The sequence below is a fragment of the Drosophila sulfurigaster genome, chromosome X (genome assembly GCF_023558435.1).
Source record: "Drosophila sulfurigaster albostrigata strain 15112-1811.04 chromosome X, ASM2355843v2, whole genome shotgun sequence".
Taxonomy (NCBI): Eukaryota; Metazoa; Arthropoda; class Insecta; order Diptera; family Drosophilidae; genus Drosophila; species Drosophila sulfurigaster.
The window spans coordinates 13,363,998-13,381,661 of NC_084885.1; the positions used below are offsets into that span (position 1 = coordinate 13,363,998).

The 17,664-nt window shown below is 42.2% G+C and overlaps 3 protein-coding genes across 4 annotated transcripts; 1 reads left to right on the top strand and 2 right to left on the bottom strand.

The window, feature by feature from the left end:
• Positions 1 to 222: 222 nt before the first annotated feature.
• Positions 223 to 7,117, bottom strand: LOC133847795 (zinc finger protein 239). Of its 2 annotated transcripts, XM_062283020.1 has the most exons (6): positions 6,508 to 7,117; positions 4,536 to 4,886; positions 3,179 to 3,311; positions 2,736 to 2,920; positions 1,431 to 2,010; positions 223 to 1,353 (listed from the first exon to the last, which is right to left on the bottom strand). In XM_062283020.1, the coding sequence occupies exons 1-6, from the start codon at positions 6,544 to 6,546 to the stop codon at positions 1,091 to 1,093; spliced, it is 1,551 nt and encodes a 516-aa protein (XP_062139004.1). In that variant the 5' UTR covers positions 6,547 to 7,117; the 3' UTR covers positions 223 to 1,090. The 2 variants fall into 2 exon arrangements, with proteins under 2 accessions (XP_062139004.1, XP_062139005.1); XM_062283021.1 differs by lacking the exons at positions 4,536 to 4,886; positions 6,508 to 7,117 and adding an exon at positions 3,484 to 3,652.
• Positions 7,118 to 8,064: 947 nt separating this feature from the next.
• Positions 8,065 to 9,253, top strand: LOC133847725 (DBF4-type zinc finger-containing protein 2 homolog). The gene has a single exon (XM_062282919.1). It carries the CDS (start codon positions 8,180 to 8,182, stop codon positions 9,176 to 9,178), a length of 999 nt encoding a protein of 332 aa, XP_062138903.1. The 5' UTR covers positions 8,065 to 8,179; the 3' UTR covers positions 9,179 to 9,253.
• A 192-nt stretch (positions 9,254 to 9,445) lies between these two features.
• On the bottom strand, positions 9,446 to 11,402 carry LOC133847724 (pH-sensitive chloride channel 2). The gene is made up of 3 exons (XM_062282918.1): positions 10,866 to 11,402; positions 10,297 to 10,803; positions 9,446 to 10,220 (listed from the first exon to the last, which is right to left on the bottom strand). The coding sequence occupies exons 1-3, from the start codon at positions 11,296 to 11,298 to the stop codon at positions 9,532 to 9,534; spliced, it is 1,629 nt and encodes a 542-aa protein (XP_062138902.1). The 5' UTR covers positions 11,299 to 11,402; the 3' UTR covers positions 9,446 to 9,531.
• Between the last annotated feature and the right edge of the window lie 6,262 nt (positions 11,403 to 17,664).

A 17,664-nucleotide genomic window follows, 5' to 3' on the forward strand; every position in this document is an offset into this window, starting at 1 on the left:
TTTCCTTGCTTGTTAATTAATGTACACTTAATGATTACATTTTAATTCGATTTAAGTTACAATTGGTTGTTTAACGTATTCAATTTACGTTACATCTCCGCATCGTCGTCTGGTATTGCCCATTCATGTTTTTTGTTTTGGTTTTATCTTGAAAATTTTCATGTAAGATTTATATATGTATTTCATTTGCTTTTCTTTAGCCTTTTTGGTTTTTTTTTTTGGTTTTTGTATGATTTGGTTAAGCGACAGAACGGGCGGGTGGAGCGCCGGGCGTCAAGCAGGGGCTGCAGCGGAAAGACGTGAAGAAACCGAACCAGCAGCCTCAATTGCAGTCCAAGCAATATCGCCACTGACAGTTGGCATCTAAGCGATCCGCCCACACCGAACCATTGATTATTATCGTATTCAATTAACGTTTACTTGCTACGGTGCACGCTCGCAAATTAGAACTCTATTTTGCTCCATGCCTTTCAAATTAGCAAAAGGTTATACTCATCTTGAGGTGTTTGTGTATCATACAACATATTTTTTAAATAGGAAACTTTCATAATTTGTTTGAAGACTCTCTTTTAAAACACTTTAGGTATAATTGTAATATCTTAATCTTCAGCAATATTGTATATCTACAAAGAAGTTAAAGCAATTCGAATAAATGAGTCACTAAATAAATGTTGTATGATCTTCTTGAAATAATGTTGTTTTTCCTCTTTTCAAATATAGGGCAGTTCTGTGGAACATTTGAAGGGTTCTAGCTAGCGTTTCAGCGCACAGTCACATTGCATAGTTTTGAACTATTTGCTATCGTATATTGCATATGGTTATATGGTTATGTATGTGCTCCATGGATATGTGATACTATTTTGTTCAAAATTTGTGTAACTATTGCTAGAGTTGATTTGGGGGAGATTATGATGAAGATGCTAACGCCAGACCGATCGAAGACAATTACTGAGCCGCAGATATGTCCGCTCTCACTCTCATTCTGATTCACTCACTCTCGTGTTGTTTGTTTCTCTCTCTTCTTTTTTCTTTCATTCGCTGTCGCAGTCGAACTCGAGCCCATTTGTCTCTCGTTCGATTTCTTTAATTTTTATTTTGTGGGTATAAAGCGCGCCTTGACCGTTTGGCCCATTGGCAGATGAAGATGTTGCTGCTGCTGCTGCTGTTGTTGTTGCTGCTGTTGCTGTTGTTGTTGCTGCTGCTGTTGCGCCTGCATGTGCTGATTGATCTGCTGCTGTATGGAAAGGCCACTGGCACTGCTGATAATATGCTGACTGTGCAACGGCTCATTGATCTCGATCTTAATTGCCGTGGCTGCCAATGTGGCTTTCTTGTTTTTGGGCGGTCGACCACCTGTTCAATGGAAAATGGAATCAAAATGTAAATCAATTGTGGCATCGAACAAATTGGTTAAGTAATGCATTGCTTACGCTGCCCCGTCGTGTGTTGCAACGATAGCGGCTGTCCAATCATGGCGAGCGGTTGCTGTGGCGATTGCAGTGTGATCGTCTTTTTGGAGCGCTTCGGTGGCGGCAGCTCGTGATGCGAGTGATTGGTGAGCAAATGCTTGGATAGATGCTGTCGCACCGCAAACGATTCGGCACAATTGGCCACCGGGCAGTTCAAGTAGCGACCCTCCACATGACGCTGCACATGCTTCTTGAGCAGCGACTCCTGATTAAAGCTACTGGGGCAAATGTCGCATTTGAATTTGAACTCATCGTGCATCTTCAAATGCTGATCGAGATGCGATTGTTGCAGAAATTTCTCATCGCATTTACTGCACTCATATGGAAACGCCAGTCCATGTGTCTTCATGTGCGTATGCAGCTGCGATTGTAGCTTAAAGTTCTTCTCCGGACATCGAGGACAATAATAGCCGGTGACGCCGGCATGCGCTTGCAGATGCTGATTGAGTGAGGTGACCTGTGTGAACTTCTTGCTGCACACGTTGCAGCAGTATTGCTGGACCTTGTGGTGTGACTTCATGTGATTGTTCAGATTGGTAACCTGCAACACAAAAATTATTAGTGTCAATGATTCAGTTCTATTAAACGACAATATATAGTGTATAGTGTTGCCAATTTAGTCATATTTCCGAATTTCTAATTAAAACAATTTGTTTTTATCAATTTAAAAACAACCTATGGATTAATTACTATCATTTTTCTGCCTGTGGCTTTTCTTCCAATTATAATTTACTAAATAAATTTGAATAATTTAAAAGTGCAAACGAAGTTATACTATGATAACAAAAGATTAATAGCTTAAGATAACGATTTTCTTAAAGAAAACATAATGTTTTGGCGAAGAGTAAATAGAAAAAAAACCCCACTTATTATTTTAGGTACATAAATTGTTGAACGTTTTTAATAAAAACTTTTTTTTTATCGATATCAGTAGTTATATGAATGCTCAGCTCTTCAAGTCGTTATCAATAACGTGCAGTTGCTATCATTTTATCGATTATTTAATTATTGGGCTCTTGATCAATGCAATAAATTTTATGAAAAGCTATCAAGCTTGTACCACTTGTATGATTTTTGTTTATAAGTTCGCGGGGGTTTTAAACATTTTTGAAACCTTTACCTCTAAATACAATGTTATGTTTATGATAAGCTATATACGTTTAGGCTTAATTGGCTTCTGTATCACATGAATTAATATTGCAAACAAGATTTGACTTTTAGCAGTTTGGCAACACTCATTCTCAACTAGATTGCTCGATACTTAACCTGGGCAAAGCTTCGTCCACATTCCGGCTCATTGCATACAAAGGGTCTTTCGCCCGTATGCAATCGTCGGTGATTGTTCAAATTTGTGATTTGGGTAAACGTTTTGCCGCAATCGACGCACTGATATGGTCGATCATTTGTGTGTATGCGCTCGTGGTTGCGCAAATTTGCTGCCTGCGTAAAGCCTGCAAGATAAAGCAAAAATGAATAACTTGCAATTGCCAAAAAAAAAATAAACAAAAAAAAAAAAAAATACATAGTAAATACACAACAAAATATAAAGTGCAGGGATCTTTTAAACATTGAACCGATATCGATGACATGTTTAAAATATCAAATTATCGCATTTGCACTGTGTATCGACCACGCCTCCATCCTTAAAACATATACATACATATGTATACAATATGATTGTATGCACATACATATGTTGCATATCATACCTTTGTGGCAATAGCTGCAGACAAACTTGCGCTCCGCTGAATGATTTCGTATGTGCGTCATGAGCGAGGATTTGCGCGAGAAGGTCTTGTTGCACAGCGGGCAGGAGCCCTCCTCGTTGAATATCAGATCCACCTATGTATAATGAGAGCGGCAGAGGCAGCGGCAGTGGGAGCGAGACAGAAAGAGAATTAGAGTTGCATTTTTGCGGGAGCTTTTGCGGCTTTACTAATTGCTACTATCACACTCACACACACACACACACACACTCGCGTGGCATCAACGCACGCACGCACAATCAACTTACGCTAAACACGCTGGCGGCCAAAATTTTGTAAATTTCAATTATTCGGTGCGCAAATTCTTTGCAAAATTTTTTAAGATTTGTTTAATGGAAATGTACTTTTTATGTGTCGTTTTTTTTTTTTTTTGATAAATTGTGTATTGCTGCTTATTTTTTTTGCGTGCCACGCACACCCACACAAAAGCGTCAACTGAAAATGAATTTTTTTCGCTTTACACAGCGCACAAAACGTCGTGCAGTCGACGTTGGCGTCGCTGTTGCTTCTGACGTTGCTATCGTTGTTGTTGTTTCTTCTGCTGCCGTCGTGAAAAGCAAAGCAAGAAAAAGGCAAGCAAACAGCGCAGATATTAATGAAAAAAAAAAAAACAAAACAAAATAAAAATAAAGGAAAAAAAAGAAGAAAAGGAAATAAAATATCGGCAAGGCGAATACTGAATACTCTACAATTACCATTTGCTTCTGTTTTCCTCTGCTAAGCAATGCGAAATATTATTAATATCTAAATGTTGAATCTACAATATTGTATATAATAAATAATAAAAACTATTCAACTTAACTATCATACTTTCATATGTAGTAATATATGTATACAAATATTCGGTTACATATAACTTCAATGACTTGCTATGCTTTAAAATGCGCAGCGGAGAAGATTAGGGCATTTGCGTTGTTGTTGTTATTGCTGCTGTTGCTGTTGCCAATATTCTCAGTGCAGCGGTGTGAAAAAGAAAGGCACAAGCAAGCTAAAGAAAAAGGAAACGAACTATGAATGTACATACATACATACATATGTATAATAACACACACATAGTATGCATGTACATATGAGTGTAATCTGCAGTTATATACGTAAATACATATATATGTACATATGTATATGTATACAACAACAATAAATAAGACAACAACGAACAAGTGCAGCGCCGTCAGGAGCTGCAGTTAATCCATTTGCGTGTGTGTGAGTGTGTGTGCGTGCGTCGTTTGCCAACACTATTCGGTCGCTGTAAAATTCTATTAGTGTATGCACACGGTCTCTCTTTCACACTCTCACTTACATCTTCTGAATCGTCCTGCGATTGGAGATTCTCGGAAGAACTCGATGATTGCAATTGTTGCTGTTGCTGCTGTTGTTGTTGTTGCTGCTGCTGCTGTTGTTGTTGCTGTTGCTGTAATTGCAGAACAGCAGCAACAGCACTGCCATTTGTCAACTGCGCTGCCACCGCATCGGTGGCGTCATTTGCTGCCGTCGAGGCAGCAGCGGCAGCGGCTACTGCAACGGCCGCCACAGAAGCAGCGGCGCCTGCATCCTGCACTCCTCGCACCGTTTGATGGAAGTTTGAATTGCTTGTCAACTGTTCCGAGCAGCGCACGCACGTTGGTATGCTATAGCCGGGCACTTGGAATAACTGTAAACACACAGAGAGAGAGAGAGAGAGAGATAAAAAGAAGCAGTGTGAGAGAGATTAAAAAATGGCAACAGATCATCAATATTTGAAACTTAAAATTGGCATGCGCAATGTTGAAGGAAAACCAACAAAATAAAAAGAAAGTGTGTTGGTAAAAATAATCTTAAAAAAAAACGAAAAGAAGAAAAAAAAGTGATACATAATAACGCTTGTTTTTCGGGAGAGACTCCACACTCCCCTTCCCCCACCGTCGCCTCCTAATAATAACAAACCAAGGAGCTCTTACACTCATCACACACACATGCACTCACGAATACATACACACGTGTACCCAAAATGCCAGCACTGAACAATAACAACAACAAGTAGAAAACTACAAAGTAGGGTGCGCTCGACTTGCAGATACCCAAGACATGTTCTTCCATAATTTTGTAATTGTTTATTGCGTATTTTTTAAATTTTTTTGTCAAACGCCAGCAAGAATTGTTGATATTTAAACATTTATTTAAACATAAAATTGATTTGCCTGCGTTAAACATTAATGCTTATAGTCTGGAAAACTAACAGACGACCCCTCTACCATATGAATGTCTCGGGTATAAATAAAAACAACAACCACACAGCGACCGAATACAGCGTTGGTTCGTTTGTTGTTTTCATTTCATGTTATTTTTTTCTTTCTCTATAGCGTTGTTATTCTTTCGTTTTTGTTTTGTTTTGCTGGCACAGTGGCGTCGTTGCGCAGGGGGCCGAAATAAAAATGTGACAAAGCAAAGCTGCGCTTACAGTAATTATTATTTTTGTCTTCTCACAAACACATATGTATGTACATATGTATGTGGACGAGCTTGTATACATATATATGTGGACCTGTGTGTGTGCGTTAAAGCTTGGCTTATGCTGCGATCCTCTTCCCCATCCTATTCGCTGTGTTGTGACCCCTTGCTGCGCACACCGCTGTTGTTGCTGCTGCTGCCTTTGGCGGAATTTTTGTCAATTCGTTTTTTTTGTGCTCTTTTGTTGAAAAGGAGTAGGAATGAAATGTAAAAATATTATTTATTTTGATTTTGTCTGTTTTTTTTTCTCTCGTATATTTTCAAGCTAGCGGCTTGAGCAACTTTGGCTGAGTTGGCTAAAAATAAACCCCAGCAATAGTTTGTTGGATGGAGAGAGGGAAAGGGGGCAGGGGTCTACAAAAACACCACAAACACATTGTATGTATGTATTGAAATAAATGTATGTGTGTATACCTGTTTAGATACATTTGTGAGTATGTGTGTACAATGTGTGCATGTGCGTGTGAGCGAGCCAAACTTTTGCCTTTTGGGGTCGACGACGAGATGTGCGCGCGCTTTTCAACCCCCACCCAACTGATGAAGACGATGCAGCAACGGCAGAACAAGAAGAAGAAATGGCAGCAGCCTCAGCAGTAGTGCAAAATCGGCGCACAAATTCAATTGTTGTGCTTTTTCCCCCGTAAAAATAAGAGACAACATACAAAAAAAAAAAATCAATAAAAATAACAAAATACACAATATTTGTAGCTTGTTGCTTTGTGTTTTAATAAAGGCTTTAATTTTTCTTATATATTAAATATTGTTTATTGGGATAAATAACTTACCGTCGCTGTCTGAAAACACAGCCTACAAATAGTGTCCATGATGCTGCTCCAGATTGATAGAGGCGGCGGGGGCAGGACAACGTGTTCACAGCGTCTTTTAGTATTATTATTATTTTTGATATTATTGGTGTTATTGTTTACTACGTCTCGTGCTTACTGTTGCACATGCAGCATCCGAGACGCGGTGGAAGTGCAAAAGGAAGAGGTCGAAGACACAGCGGGATTGGCGGCTAACTTTTTTTTACCGGTTACGATTTACACGCATCCAAAAAGCTTCAATTGCCTTGTGTTCTTTTTTTAACCAATGCAATAACAACACAGTACTACACACATATACGCACACATACACACGGGCACACTGATCCGCGTTTGTTTAGTTGTTCTTGCTGCTGGCGCTGCCGTTGTTTATGTTTGCCACTTGCACTTGCTTTACCGTGTTGTTTTTGTTGTTTAATTTCTTTGCATTTTTTTTTGTTTTTTTTTTATTTTGGCGTAGGGTTAAAACTGCACTTTATTTTTTTTTCTTTTTTTTCATTTACCATTCACGACGAAGTTTTTGGTCCGTCGTTGTCGGTCGCGAGCGAACGAGCGTTTTTGGGGCCCCCGATGTTATTGTTTGGGTGTGTGTGTGTGTACGCGTATGTGCTGAAAAAATATTGTTTTGAATTACGCATATAGTCGTGCTGCTCTAACACATGCATAGTGGTTGTAACTTGTCAAACAGGTGCTGTCTCCCTTTGCAGAACGTTCAAAATACACAATTGCCGTTGCCCAGCACTGATTTGCAGTGAGCTAAAATCATGGCGCAAAATTACAAAGTTTTAAATTCCAAATGGAAAATCGATTAATAAATCTAGTTAGCTAATTAAAATTATATTTAACATATAAAAAAAATGTAAAGGAAAATTGACTCAACCTAGATCTATTGTGGCTGCAACATCACAACAAATGTGGTGACAGTGGAGAGTTAAGAATGTGCTTGCTGCTTTGCTTTTTAAAGTGAACATTATGTTTGCCTCACAAATTAATCAATTAATTCAAAAATTAGTTGCTAAAGTGCACACTCAGATACAGTCACTATAGATGGATAAACATCGTTGGCGCATCCGTTGTATTTAAATTGATTTTGTATGTCTATATCGATGGTCTTTCAAATGATGATTTTTTTTTTTTTATTTGAATAATTTATTTCGAGAATTTGTACATATTATCGACCAAAAAATATAATATCATCCCTATAATATCATCCCTATATCCCTATTATAATTATAATAATTTAATTTGTGCTTGAGTTTTTTGAAAGTGGCAACGCCAGCGCAGCCATTTAACCATTCACTGGGAATGATACAGTTTTAAAGTTCATGAACTGTGCTATAGATGGTGATTTACAGAATAGTAAAATGCCACATCACTAGATGGCGCTATTTATTTGAAAATGAAATATTCTGTATTGTAACGTCTTGTTGTATCAACAAAAAATTCAATCTAGCAATCCTTGACTTCTCGGCTGAGAGCTAACATTGTACGAGTATATCGGAAAAATATTCAGTTTCTCTCCAGTCTCAGTTCGACCAGCATTAAAAATTATCAAAAACAAAATTTTTTTTATATTTTTCCAAATTTTGTACAAAAATTATTTTCGATCCCCTTTTTTAATTGTTTTAAATTAAAAATGTGTTCTCCTTGTGGACCCTGCAGCCCCTGCGACCCCTGCTGTGGGCCCTTCGAGTGCTCTCCCAAGTGCTACAATGCCGCGCAATTGGAAGCCTTGCCGCAGTGTGCTCCTCGCATTCCGCCTCCTTTCCCCAAGTGCATAACTGTGCAGCAGCCTCCGCGTCTCATATGCAAGAAGCGGGTTGTCTTCACAGAGAAGATCGTGCCCGAGCCCATGGTTGTCAATCGCTGCAGACAGATCACTGTGCCGAAAGTTGTGGATGCCACGCGAGTTATCAAAGTGCCAAAGCTAATTTGGGTCTCACAAATGGTTCGGGAGCCCCGTGTCATATACTATCCATCCATGATACCGGATCCCTATGTCGTCTGCTATCCGAAGCGAGTTTGCGAGCCCAGAGAAGTATGCCAATCAATACTGTGCCAACCCAAGCCACAGACCATAGACATCCCGCCGCCGCGCGAGTATTGCTGCTATCCAAATGGGCCCATCAACTACAAGCCCAGTGCCGCTTGCCCACCATGTCCAATAGGACCATGTGCTCCAGGTGGCGCATGTTGTCCACTGCCCTGCTTCTCCACCAATCAGTATCCAGTGTGCGAGACTCGTTGTGGCCCCTGTGGACCACCTTGTGGTCCCTGTGGACCCTGTGGACCTGCTGGTCCTTGTGGACCGCCACGGTGTGGGCCCTGTGGACCCTGTGGACCGGGACGCTGTGGACCATGCGCAGTACCAAACTGTGGACCTTGTGGCTTGACAATGCCATCTGGACCGTACATTCCCGCACCTTGTGGACCATGTGGAACCGGTTGTGGTCCCTTGAGCAATGGACCTTGCGGACCCTGTGGACCATGTGGACCTTGTTCGCCGCCTTGTCCATATGAGTCGCCAGAGTGTGGACCTTGTTATCCTTGTGCACCTACGCCTTGGAACACACACTGTGGACCAGTCGGCCCGTGTGGCCCCCAAGTTCCATGTGGACCCTGTGGACCTTGTTGAGCTTCTCGTAAAACTCTTATTAAATTGCAAGTATGATGAGTCGGACAAATCTATTTATAATAAATAATCATTGTCTATAAGTATAGAAAGTCTTTAAATTGAAATAGTCAGGATTTCACTGCTTTAAATTCCCTGTTCTCAAATTATCCTTTCATTAAAAAGGAAGCCTCCTTTTGTATCATATTCATTAAACTTATATTTTACCCTGAGTCAGGGTCAGCAAGTTATATTACTAAAGGAAGTGCACACAATAAAAAAATTTCCAAATACCAAATGCAAAATCGTTGAATAAATTTAATCAAACATAAAAATATCTTAACAAAAAATAAAAAGAAATAAAAACGAAAATTGATTCAAATACAATAGACAAATGTCCAGAAAAACATATTAAAGACCAAAAAGGCCAAGGGAAACATGAAGCGAGCGCGTCTATCAATCCAAATGGCAATCTCCTGGGGTGTTAACGTTGTCCACCCGTTATTGGCAATCTCCTCCTTGTGGTCGATCTCCTCGGCTGTGTTATTGTTGAACACACTAATATCGGGCACATCAATGCTGGGCACACTTGATGCTGAAGCAAAAGAAGCAGCCGAACCCGAAGTTGGGGCAGTATTTAAAGCACTCTCCACAAAGGTGACATCCAGTTTGCGATTCGTGCTGCTGAGCATATGAAGACTGGGTCGACGACTGGGCACTGCGGGTCGAACTAAGACTTGTCCCTCCGGTATGGTTTGAATGGGCAAATTGACGGTTAGATAGTTATTGAATGGCAAATTGCCACCCAGTGAACTGGTGTCCATCGGGCGTCCACTGCCCGAGAAGGATCTGGATCTGGCGTGGCTGCGACGACGCAGCAAATGTGGCGATAGTGTGGACTTGAGGATGTGCTTGCTGTTTAGCTTCTTGATGGGCACATTGTGTTTGCGCCGCCAAATGCTGTTCACAAATGCAAACTCCACCATGCTGCCAAAGATGAAAATGGTGCAGCCCAAAAACCACACTTCCGACACCTTAATGTAACTGACCTTTGGCAGCGTTTTGCCTAGAGTGCGAAAATTCATGACACATTACATATTCGAGGAGATTTCTTACATATGTGTTGTGTTTCTCTAACTCACCCTGAGCCGAGGCAAGTGTGATGAATGTTAAAAGCGTGCTGGTGCCAAGTGTGATGCGTGGCGGCGCCTGATCCGCTTGCAGCCAAAACGATACCCACGAAATGGCCACAATCAACATGGATGGCAGAAAGTAATCCATCAGATAGAAGCCTACGACACGGGTTAAATGCACAGTGAAGCTCAACGAACTGTAATTGCCGGCAAAGGCGCCGTGACGCAAATCGCTGAGATCGGCATTGATGACGGTCTCATTTGACCACGATTGCTTCAGCAGAAATTCGGTAAGGTGCAGTTCGGGATCGTAGGTAATGGGACGCTTTTGTTCCCAATGCAGAACGAGTTCCGATGTGTTGTACATCCAGCTTTCGAGCACGGTGGAGCAATGTTGCTCATCAAAGGGAAATTTCTTCAGATTTAGCCAGCAATAGAGCGTGGCTTTAATGCGCGTGGAGACAATGACAGTGCCATCCGGCGATATAGATGTGAGTATATCCTTTTCCGATGTACCTACATACATATGTACATTAATAGTTTCTTATGGCAATGTGGGAATGTGGGAATCTGCTTACCCAGTATGCTGGAGTCGCGCTCATTGGCGAGAAATATGTGCGGCATCCAGAGTGAGTCGCGCAGCTGTTGCTCACCGAGTATGGGTTGCAAACGTTTAGGCGACACATGACGAAAATTGAGACGAGGATCCAGATAGCGCATCTGCAGCAGCGCAAAGATCTTGAACTGCAGATCGTGTGCCTCCAGATTCTGCATGAAATATATGTACGCACGCATATACACGTCCACGGGCAAACGTGATCCATCCTGGGTGTAGGTTAGCGGACGCTCCAATCTATCGTAGCGACAGCCGTGTGTGAGGCGATCGAGCAACTGCGTCTGCGACAGACTGTCGCCATTGTCGAGTGTCGGACAATCGTCGATTAGTGCTGCGGTGTGCACAGTGCGGCACCACACACTATTTAATAATATTGCAATAATTAATGACCACATTGCGAAATCTAATGATGAAAAAACAGAACAAACAAAGAAAAACACGCAATTAAAAAATGAGTTTGCAAAATACAGACATCAGGCGGCGACTAACTATAACGGTTAAAAAAGCGCCCACTAGGGATGGGTTGAAAGGGTTGGCGCGATCGTTTATTCTTATCGATTTTCTGTGGCATATATCGATGTTTTTCGAAAGATATATTATTTAGTATATTTTATTTAAACATTTTATGGAACGAACAATTTAACGTAAAAAATTCAAATAATAATATTATTTTAATTATTATTGTTTTTCTTTTTAATACATGTGCATAATAAAATATAAATATGAACAGATGATAATACATTTATGGATTTCAAAAGTATATGCCAGATTCTCGTAAGCTTAGTTTTTAATATTTTTAAATGTGAAAATGTTCCTCTATTTATAAATTTGTTTGTAATAACACCGGATAAACGTAAAAATTATTCATTGCTTTTAAATATGCAAGGTTTTTATAATTAAGATTATTTTTAAAATTAATTTTTTTAAAGTTATTCTTGAAAAAAACGAGCTAAAGCAATTTAATATTTTTAATCGATTGTTGCATCTCCAATTATGAATGTCAAATGTTCATATGAGGTGGCAACGCTTTGTATGAGACAGCTGTTTTTCGCTGACATGTGGCAGCTTCAAATTTAACATAACTGGCCGCACTCTTTCTAAACTTTAGAATCTAAAGTGCCAGCCGAAACACTAATCCATTCACTGCGAATGGCACTTATTTTAGCTTTATAAACTGTGCAATAGATGGCGCTTGTAGAATAGTATTATGCCACATTTAGATGGCGCTATTAATTTGAAAATGAAATAATCTGTATTGTAACCACGGTTGCCATTCCAAAAAAAATGTTGTGTACCAAAATTTTGAAAAAATGCACCAATTTTAGCAAAAATGTACCACATTTTTTTTCGGTATTTTTTAATACTATATTTTGTTAACGTTTTTTTTTTAAAATTATCTTTTATTATTTCATATTTCATTTTTTTAGTATAGTATTTACTATAAAAAAGAAAACAAAAACAGAAATTTCATTTAATCAATTATACTTTTCAAACATAATGAAAAACAACAAAACTTGAATAGTATTATGCCACATTTAGATGGCGCTATTAATTTGAAAATGAAATAATCTGTATTGTAACCACGGTTGCCATTCCAAAAAAATTTTAAAATATCTTAGTTAATTGTTAAAAATGAACAGTCTTTTGTAGACCAAACATAGTGAAGGTCTTTACAATCAATCAATTCCTTGCAATACATTATGTTATGTCTTTACAATCAATCAATTCCTTGCAATACATTATGTTATTTAGTGTCTTAAATTCAAATTTATTTGGCAATTTAGTTTTCATTACCGAAATTTTTAAAAACTTTCGCTCTGCAGCACCAGAGTTGTGTGGCAACGAAATCAAGTTGTTTATGAATTCTATTAAGCTCCTGAATAGCGGTTCGTCAACGCCGTTTTTTACTTTCAATGTCTGTCCAAAATTTACGTATATCTTTTTTTTCCCTGATTTAAAGAAAGTCGGAGTTGGTTCCATTGGGATATTATATCATTAGGATCACCATTGTATAAATTTTCAAAGGTTTTCATTAGAAAGCAAGTTAGAAGGCATGTTCTTCTTCACTTAGAAATTTGGCTGAATCACAAATTGTGATTCACAATCTATAACTGTTTACGTAGTGGGCCTTACATTGGCGCATACATATTTTCTCAATTAACACTGTATGCGTTACTTTCCAGTGCTAGTCATGGTTAAATTTCTAACTGATACAAAATTTATATCTGGTGGATATGGTGGTGGTGTTTGGTACATTTTTGCTCCAAATTTTTTGGGTACAAAACTTTTTTTTGGAATGGCGACCGTGCCTATGTGTGTTTTGAAAATTCGGAAGGATATGCCCGAGATATTGCTTGTTTTCGAAAAAAACGCCCTTGTTGCCCTCTCAAAGTATGGGAAGTGTCGAATTTTTAAACGTAAGTACATATTGGTGTAAACATTTTATAATATAAACTCCGCAGGTGTCCGTAATATTAAATTTTTTCAGATTTTTGTGGGCGGACATAGCAGACTGACTGACATAGCGGACACATGGCGGACATGGCGGACATGGGGGACACAGCGGACAGAGCGGACACAGCGGACATAGCGGACAGACCAGACTGACTGACAAAAATTACAAATGTTGATATCTTAGATGACCCCACATTTTGTTGATCTTGATCGATAGAGTTCGTCCTTGCGATCCTATGTGTGCTTTGAAAATTCGGAGGGTTATGCCCGAGATATTGCTTGTTTTCGAAAAAACGCCCTTGTTGCACCCTCAAAGTATGGAGAACAATTTTCATCTTTGGAAAGGATTTTGAAAATGAAGTTAGCATAAGTGAGTAATAACTTCAACTGTATGTTGTAGTGTTATCAATTCTTAATCCGTCAATAGTTGTCTTTTTCTGCATTTTCCGCACAACTGGCGCAATTCCCATATTTTTTTTTCAAATAACCTAATACCGATTTGTGCTCTGCAGGAAATAGAGAGAAGGACCGTCTGAATCAATGTTTTGTGAATAACTTCCATCTTTTTGATCCTAGCACATTCGGGCTAGGATTTATATTATGTCTACCAATAATGAGGTCTTTTTCTCTAAAATTGCTCAAAATATACAATTTTTTCAAAATTTTGAGGGCGGAAGGGGCGGGGAAAAATTGTAATGGGCGTGTCGAATTTTGAAACGTAAGTACATATTGGTGTAAAAATTTGATAATACTAACTCCACAATATAGCGGACATGGCGGACACAGCGGACATGGCGGACAGAGCGGACATGGCGGACATAGCGGACATGGCGGACATGGCGGACACAGCGGACATGGCGGACATGGCGGACATGGCGGACATGGCGGACATGGCGGACATGGCGGACATGGCGGACATGGCGGACAGAGCGGACATGGCGGACATAGCGGACAAGACGGACACAGCGGACATGGCGGACAGAGCGGACATGGCGGACATGGCGGACATGGCGGACATGGCGGACATGGCGGACATGGCGGACATGGCGGACAGAGCGGACATGGCGGACATGGCGGACAGAGCGGACATGGCGGACATGGCGGACACAGCGGACATGGCGGACATAGCGGACATGGCGGACATGGCGGACATGGCGGACATGGCGGACATGGCGGACATGGCGGACATAGCGGACATGGCGGACATGGCGGACATGGCGGACATGGCGGACATAGCGGACAGAGCGGACATGGCGGACATAGCGGACAAGACGGACACAGCGGACATGGCGGACAGAGCGGACATGGCGGACATGGCGGACATGGCGGACATGGCGGACAGAGCGGACATGGCGGACATGGCGGACACAGCGGACATGGCGGACATAGCGGACATGGCGGACAGAGCGGACATGGCGGACATAGCGGACAAGGCGGACATGGCGGACATAGCGGACAGACCAGACTGACTGACAAAAATTACAAATGTTGATATCTTAGATGACCCCACATTTTGTTGATCTTGATCGATAGAGTTCGTCCTTGCGATCCTATGTGTGCTTTTAAAATTCGGAGGGTTATGCCCGAGATATTGCTTGTTTTCGAAAAAACGCCCTTGTTGCACCCTCAAAGTATGGAGAACAATTTTCATCTTTGGAAAGGATTTTGAAAATGAAGTTAGCATAAGTGAGTAATAACTTCAACTGTATGTTGTAGTGTTATCAATTCTTAATCCGTCAATAGTTGTCTTTTTCTGCATTTTCCGCACAACTGGCGCAATTCCCATATTTTTTTTTCAAATAACCTAATACCGATTTGTGCTCTGCAGGAAATAGAGAGAAGGACCGTCTGAATCAATGTTTTGTGAATAACTTCCATCTTTTTGATCCTAGCACATTCGGGCTAGGATTTATATTATGTCTACCAATAATGAGGTCTTTTTCTCTAAAATTGCTCAAAATATACAATTTTTTCAAAATTTTGAGGGCGGAAGGGGCGGGGAAAAATTGTAATGGGCGTGTCGAATTTTGAAACGTAAGTACATATTGGTGTAAAAATTTGATAATACTAACTCCACAATATAGCGGACATGGCGGACACAGCGGACATGGCGGACAGAGCGGACATGGCGGACATAGCGGACATGGCGGACATGGCGGACACAGCGGACATGGCGGACATAGCGGACATGGCGGACATGGCGGACATGGCGGACATGGCGGACATAGCGGACAGAGCGGACATGGCGGACATAGCGGACAAGACGGACACAGCGGACATGGCGGACAGAGCGGACATGGCGGACATGGCGGACATGGCGGACACAGCGGACATGGCGGACATGGCGGACATGGCGGACATGGCGGACATGGCGGACATGGCGGACATAGCGGACAAGACGGACACAGCGGACATGGCGGACAGAGCGGACATGGCGGACATGGCGGACATGGCGGACATGGCGGACATGGCGGACATGGCGGACAGAGCGGACATGGCGGACATGGCGGACATGGCGGACATGGCGGACATGGCGGACATGGCGGACATGGCGGACATGGCGGACATGGCGGACAGAGCGGACATGGCGGACATGGCGGACATGGCGGACATGGCGGACAGAGCGGACATGGCGGACATGGCGGACACAGCGGACATGGCGGACATAGCGGACATGGCGGACAGAGCGGACATGGCGGACATAGCGGACAAGGCGGACATGGCGGACATAGCGGACAGACCAGACTGACTGACAAAAATTACAAATGTTGATATCTTAGATGACCCCACATTTTGTTGATCTTGATCGATAGAGTTCGTCCTTGCGATCCTATGTGTGCTTTTAAAATTCGGAGGGTTATGCCCGAGATATTGCTTGTTTTCGAAAAAACGCCCTTGTTGCACCCTCAAAGTATGGAGAACAATTTTCATCTTTGGAAAGGATTTTGAAAATGAAGTTAGCATAAGTGAGTAATAACTTCAACTGTATGTTGTAGTGTTATCAATTCTTAATCCGTCAATAGTTGTCTTTTCTGCATTTTCCGCACAACTGGCGCAATTCCCATATTTTTTTCAAATAACCTAATACCGATTTGTGCTCTGCAGGAAATAGAGAAGGACCGTCTGAATCAATGTTTTGTGAATAACTTCCATCTTTTTGATCCTAGCACATTCGGGCTAGGATTTATATTATGTCTACCAATAATGAGGTCTTTTTCTCTTAACTTGCTCAAAATATACAATTTTTCAAAATTTTGAGGGCGGAAGGGGCGGGGAAAAATTGTAATGGGCGTGTCGAATTTTGAAACGTAAGTACATATTGGTGTAAAAATTTGATAATACTAACTCCACAATATAGCGGACATGGCGGACACAGCGGACATGGCGGACAGAGCGGACATGGCGGACATAGCGGACATGGCGGACATGGCGGACACAGCGGACATGGCGGACATAGCGGACATGGCGGACATGGCGGACATGGCGGACATGGCGGACATAGCGGACAGAGCGGACATGGCGGACATAGCGGACAAGACGGACACAGCGGACATGGCGGACAGAGCGGACATGGCGGACATGGCGGACACAGCGGACATGGCGGACATGGCGGACATGGCGGACATGGCGGACATGGCGGACATGGCGGACATAGCGGACAGAGCGGACAGAGCGGACATGGCGGACATAGCGGACAAGACGGACACAGCGGACATGGCGGACAGGGCGGACATGGCGGACATGGCGGACATGGCGGACACAGCGGACATGGCGGACATAGCGGACATGGCGGACATGGCGGACATAGCGGACATGGCGGACATGGCGGACATGGCGGACATGGCGGACATGGCGGACATGGCGGACATGGCGGACATAGCGGACAGAGCGGACATGGCGGACAAGACGGACACAGCGGACATGGCGGACAGAGCGGACATGGCGGACATGGCGGACATGGCGGACATGGCGGACACAGCGGACATGGCGGACATAGCGGACATGGCGGACATGGCGGACATGGCGGACACAGCGGACATGGCGGACATAGCGGACATGGCGGACATAGCGGACATGGCGGACATGGCGGACATGGCGGACATAGCGGACATGGCGGACATGGCGGACATGGCGGACATGGCGGACATAGCGGACAGAGCGGACATGGCGGACATAGCGGACAAGACGGACACAGCGGACATGGCGGACAGAGCGGACATGGCGGACATGGCGGACATTTTCTTCAAGCAACTTAAAATAAGGGACATTCTTCTTGGTCAATAGAATATCATAGACGCACTTGGACA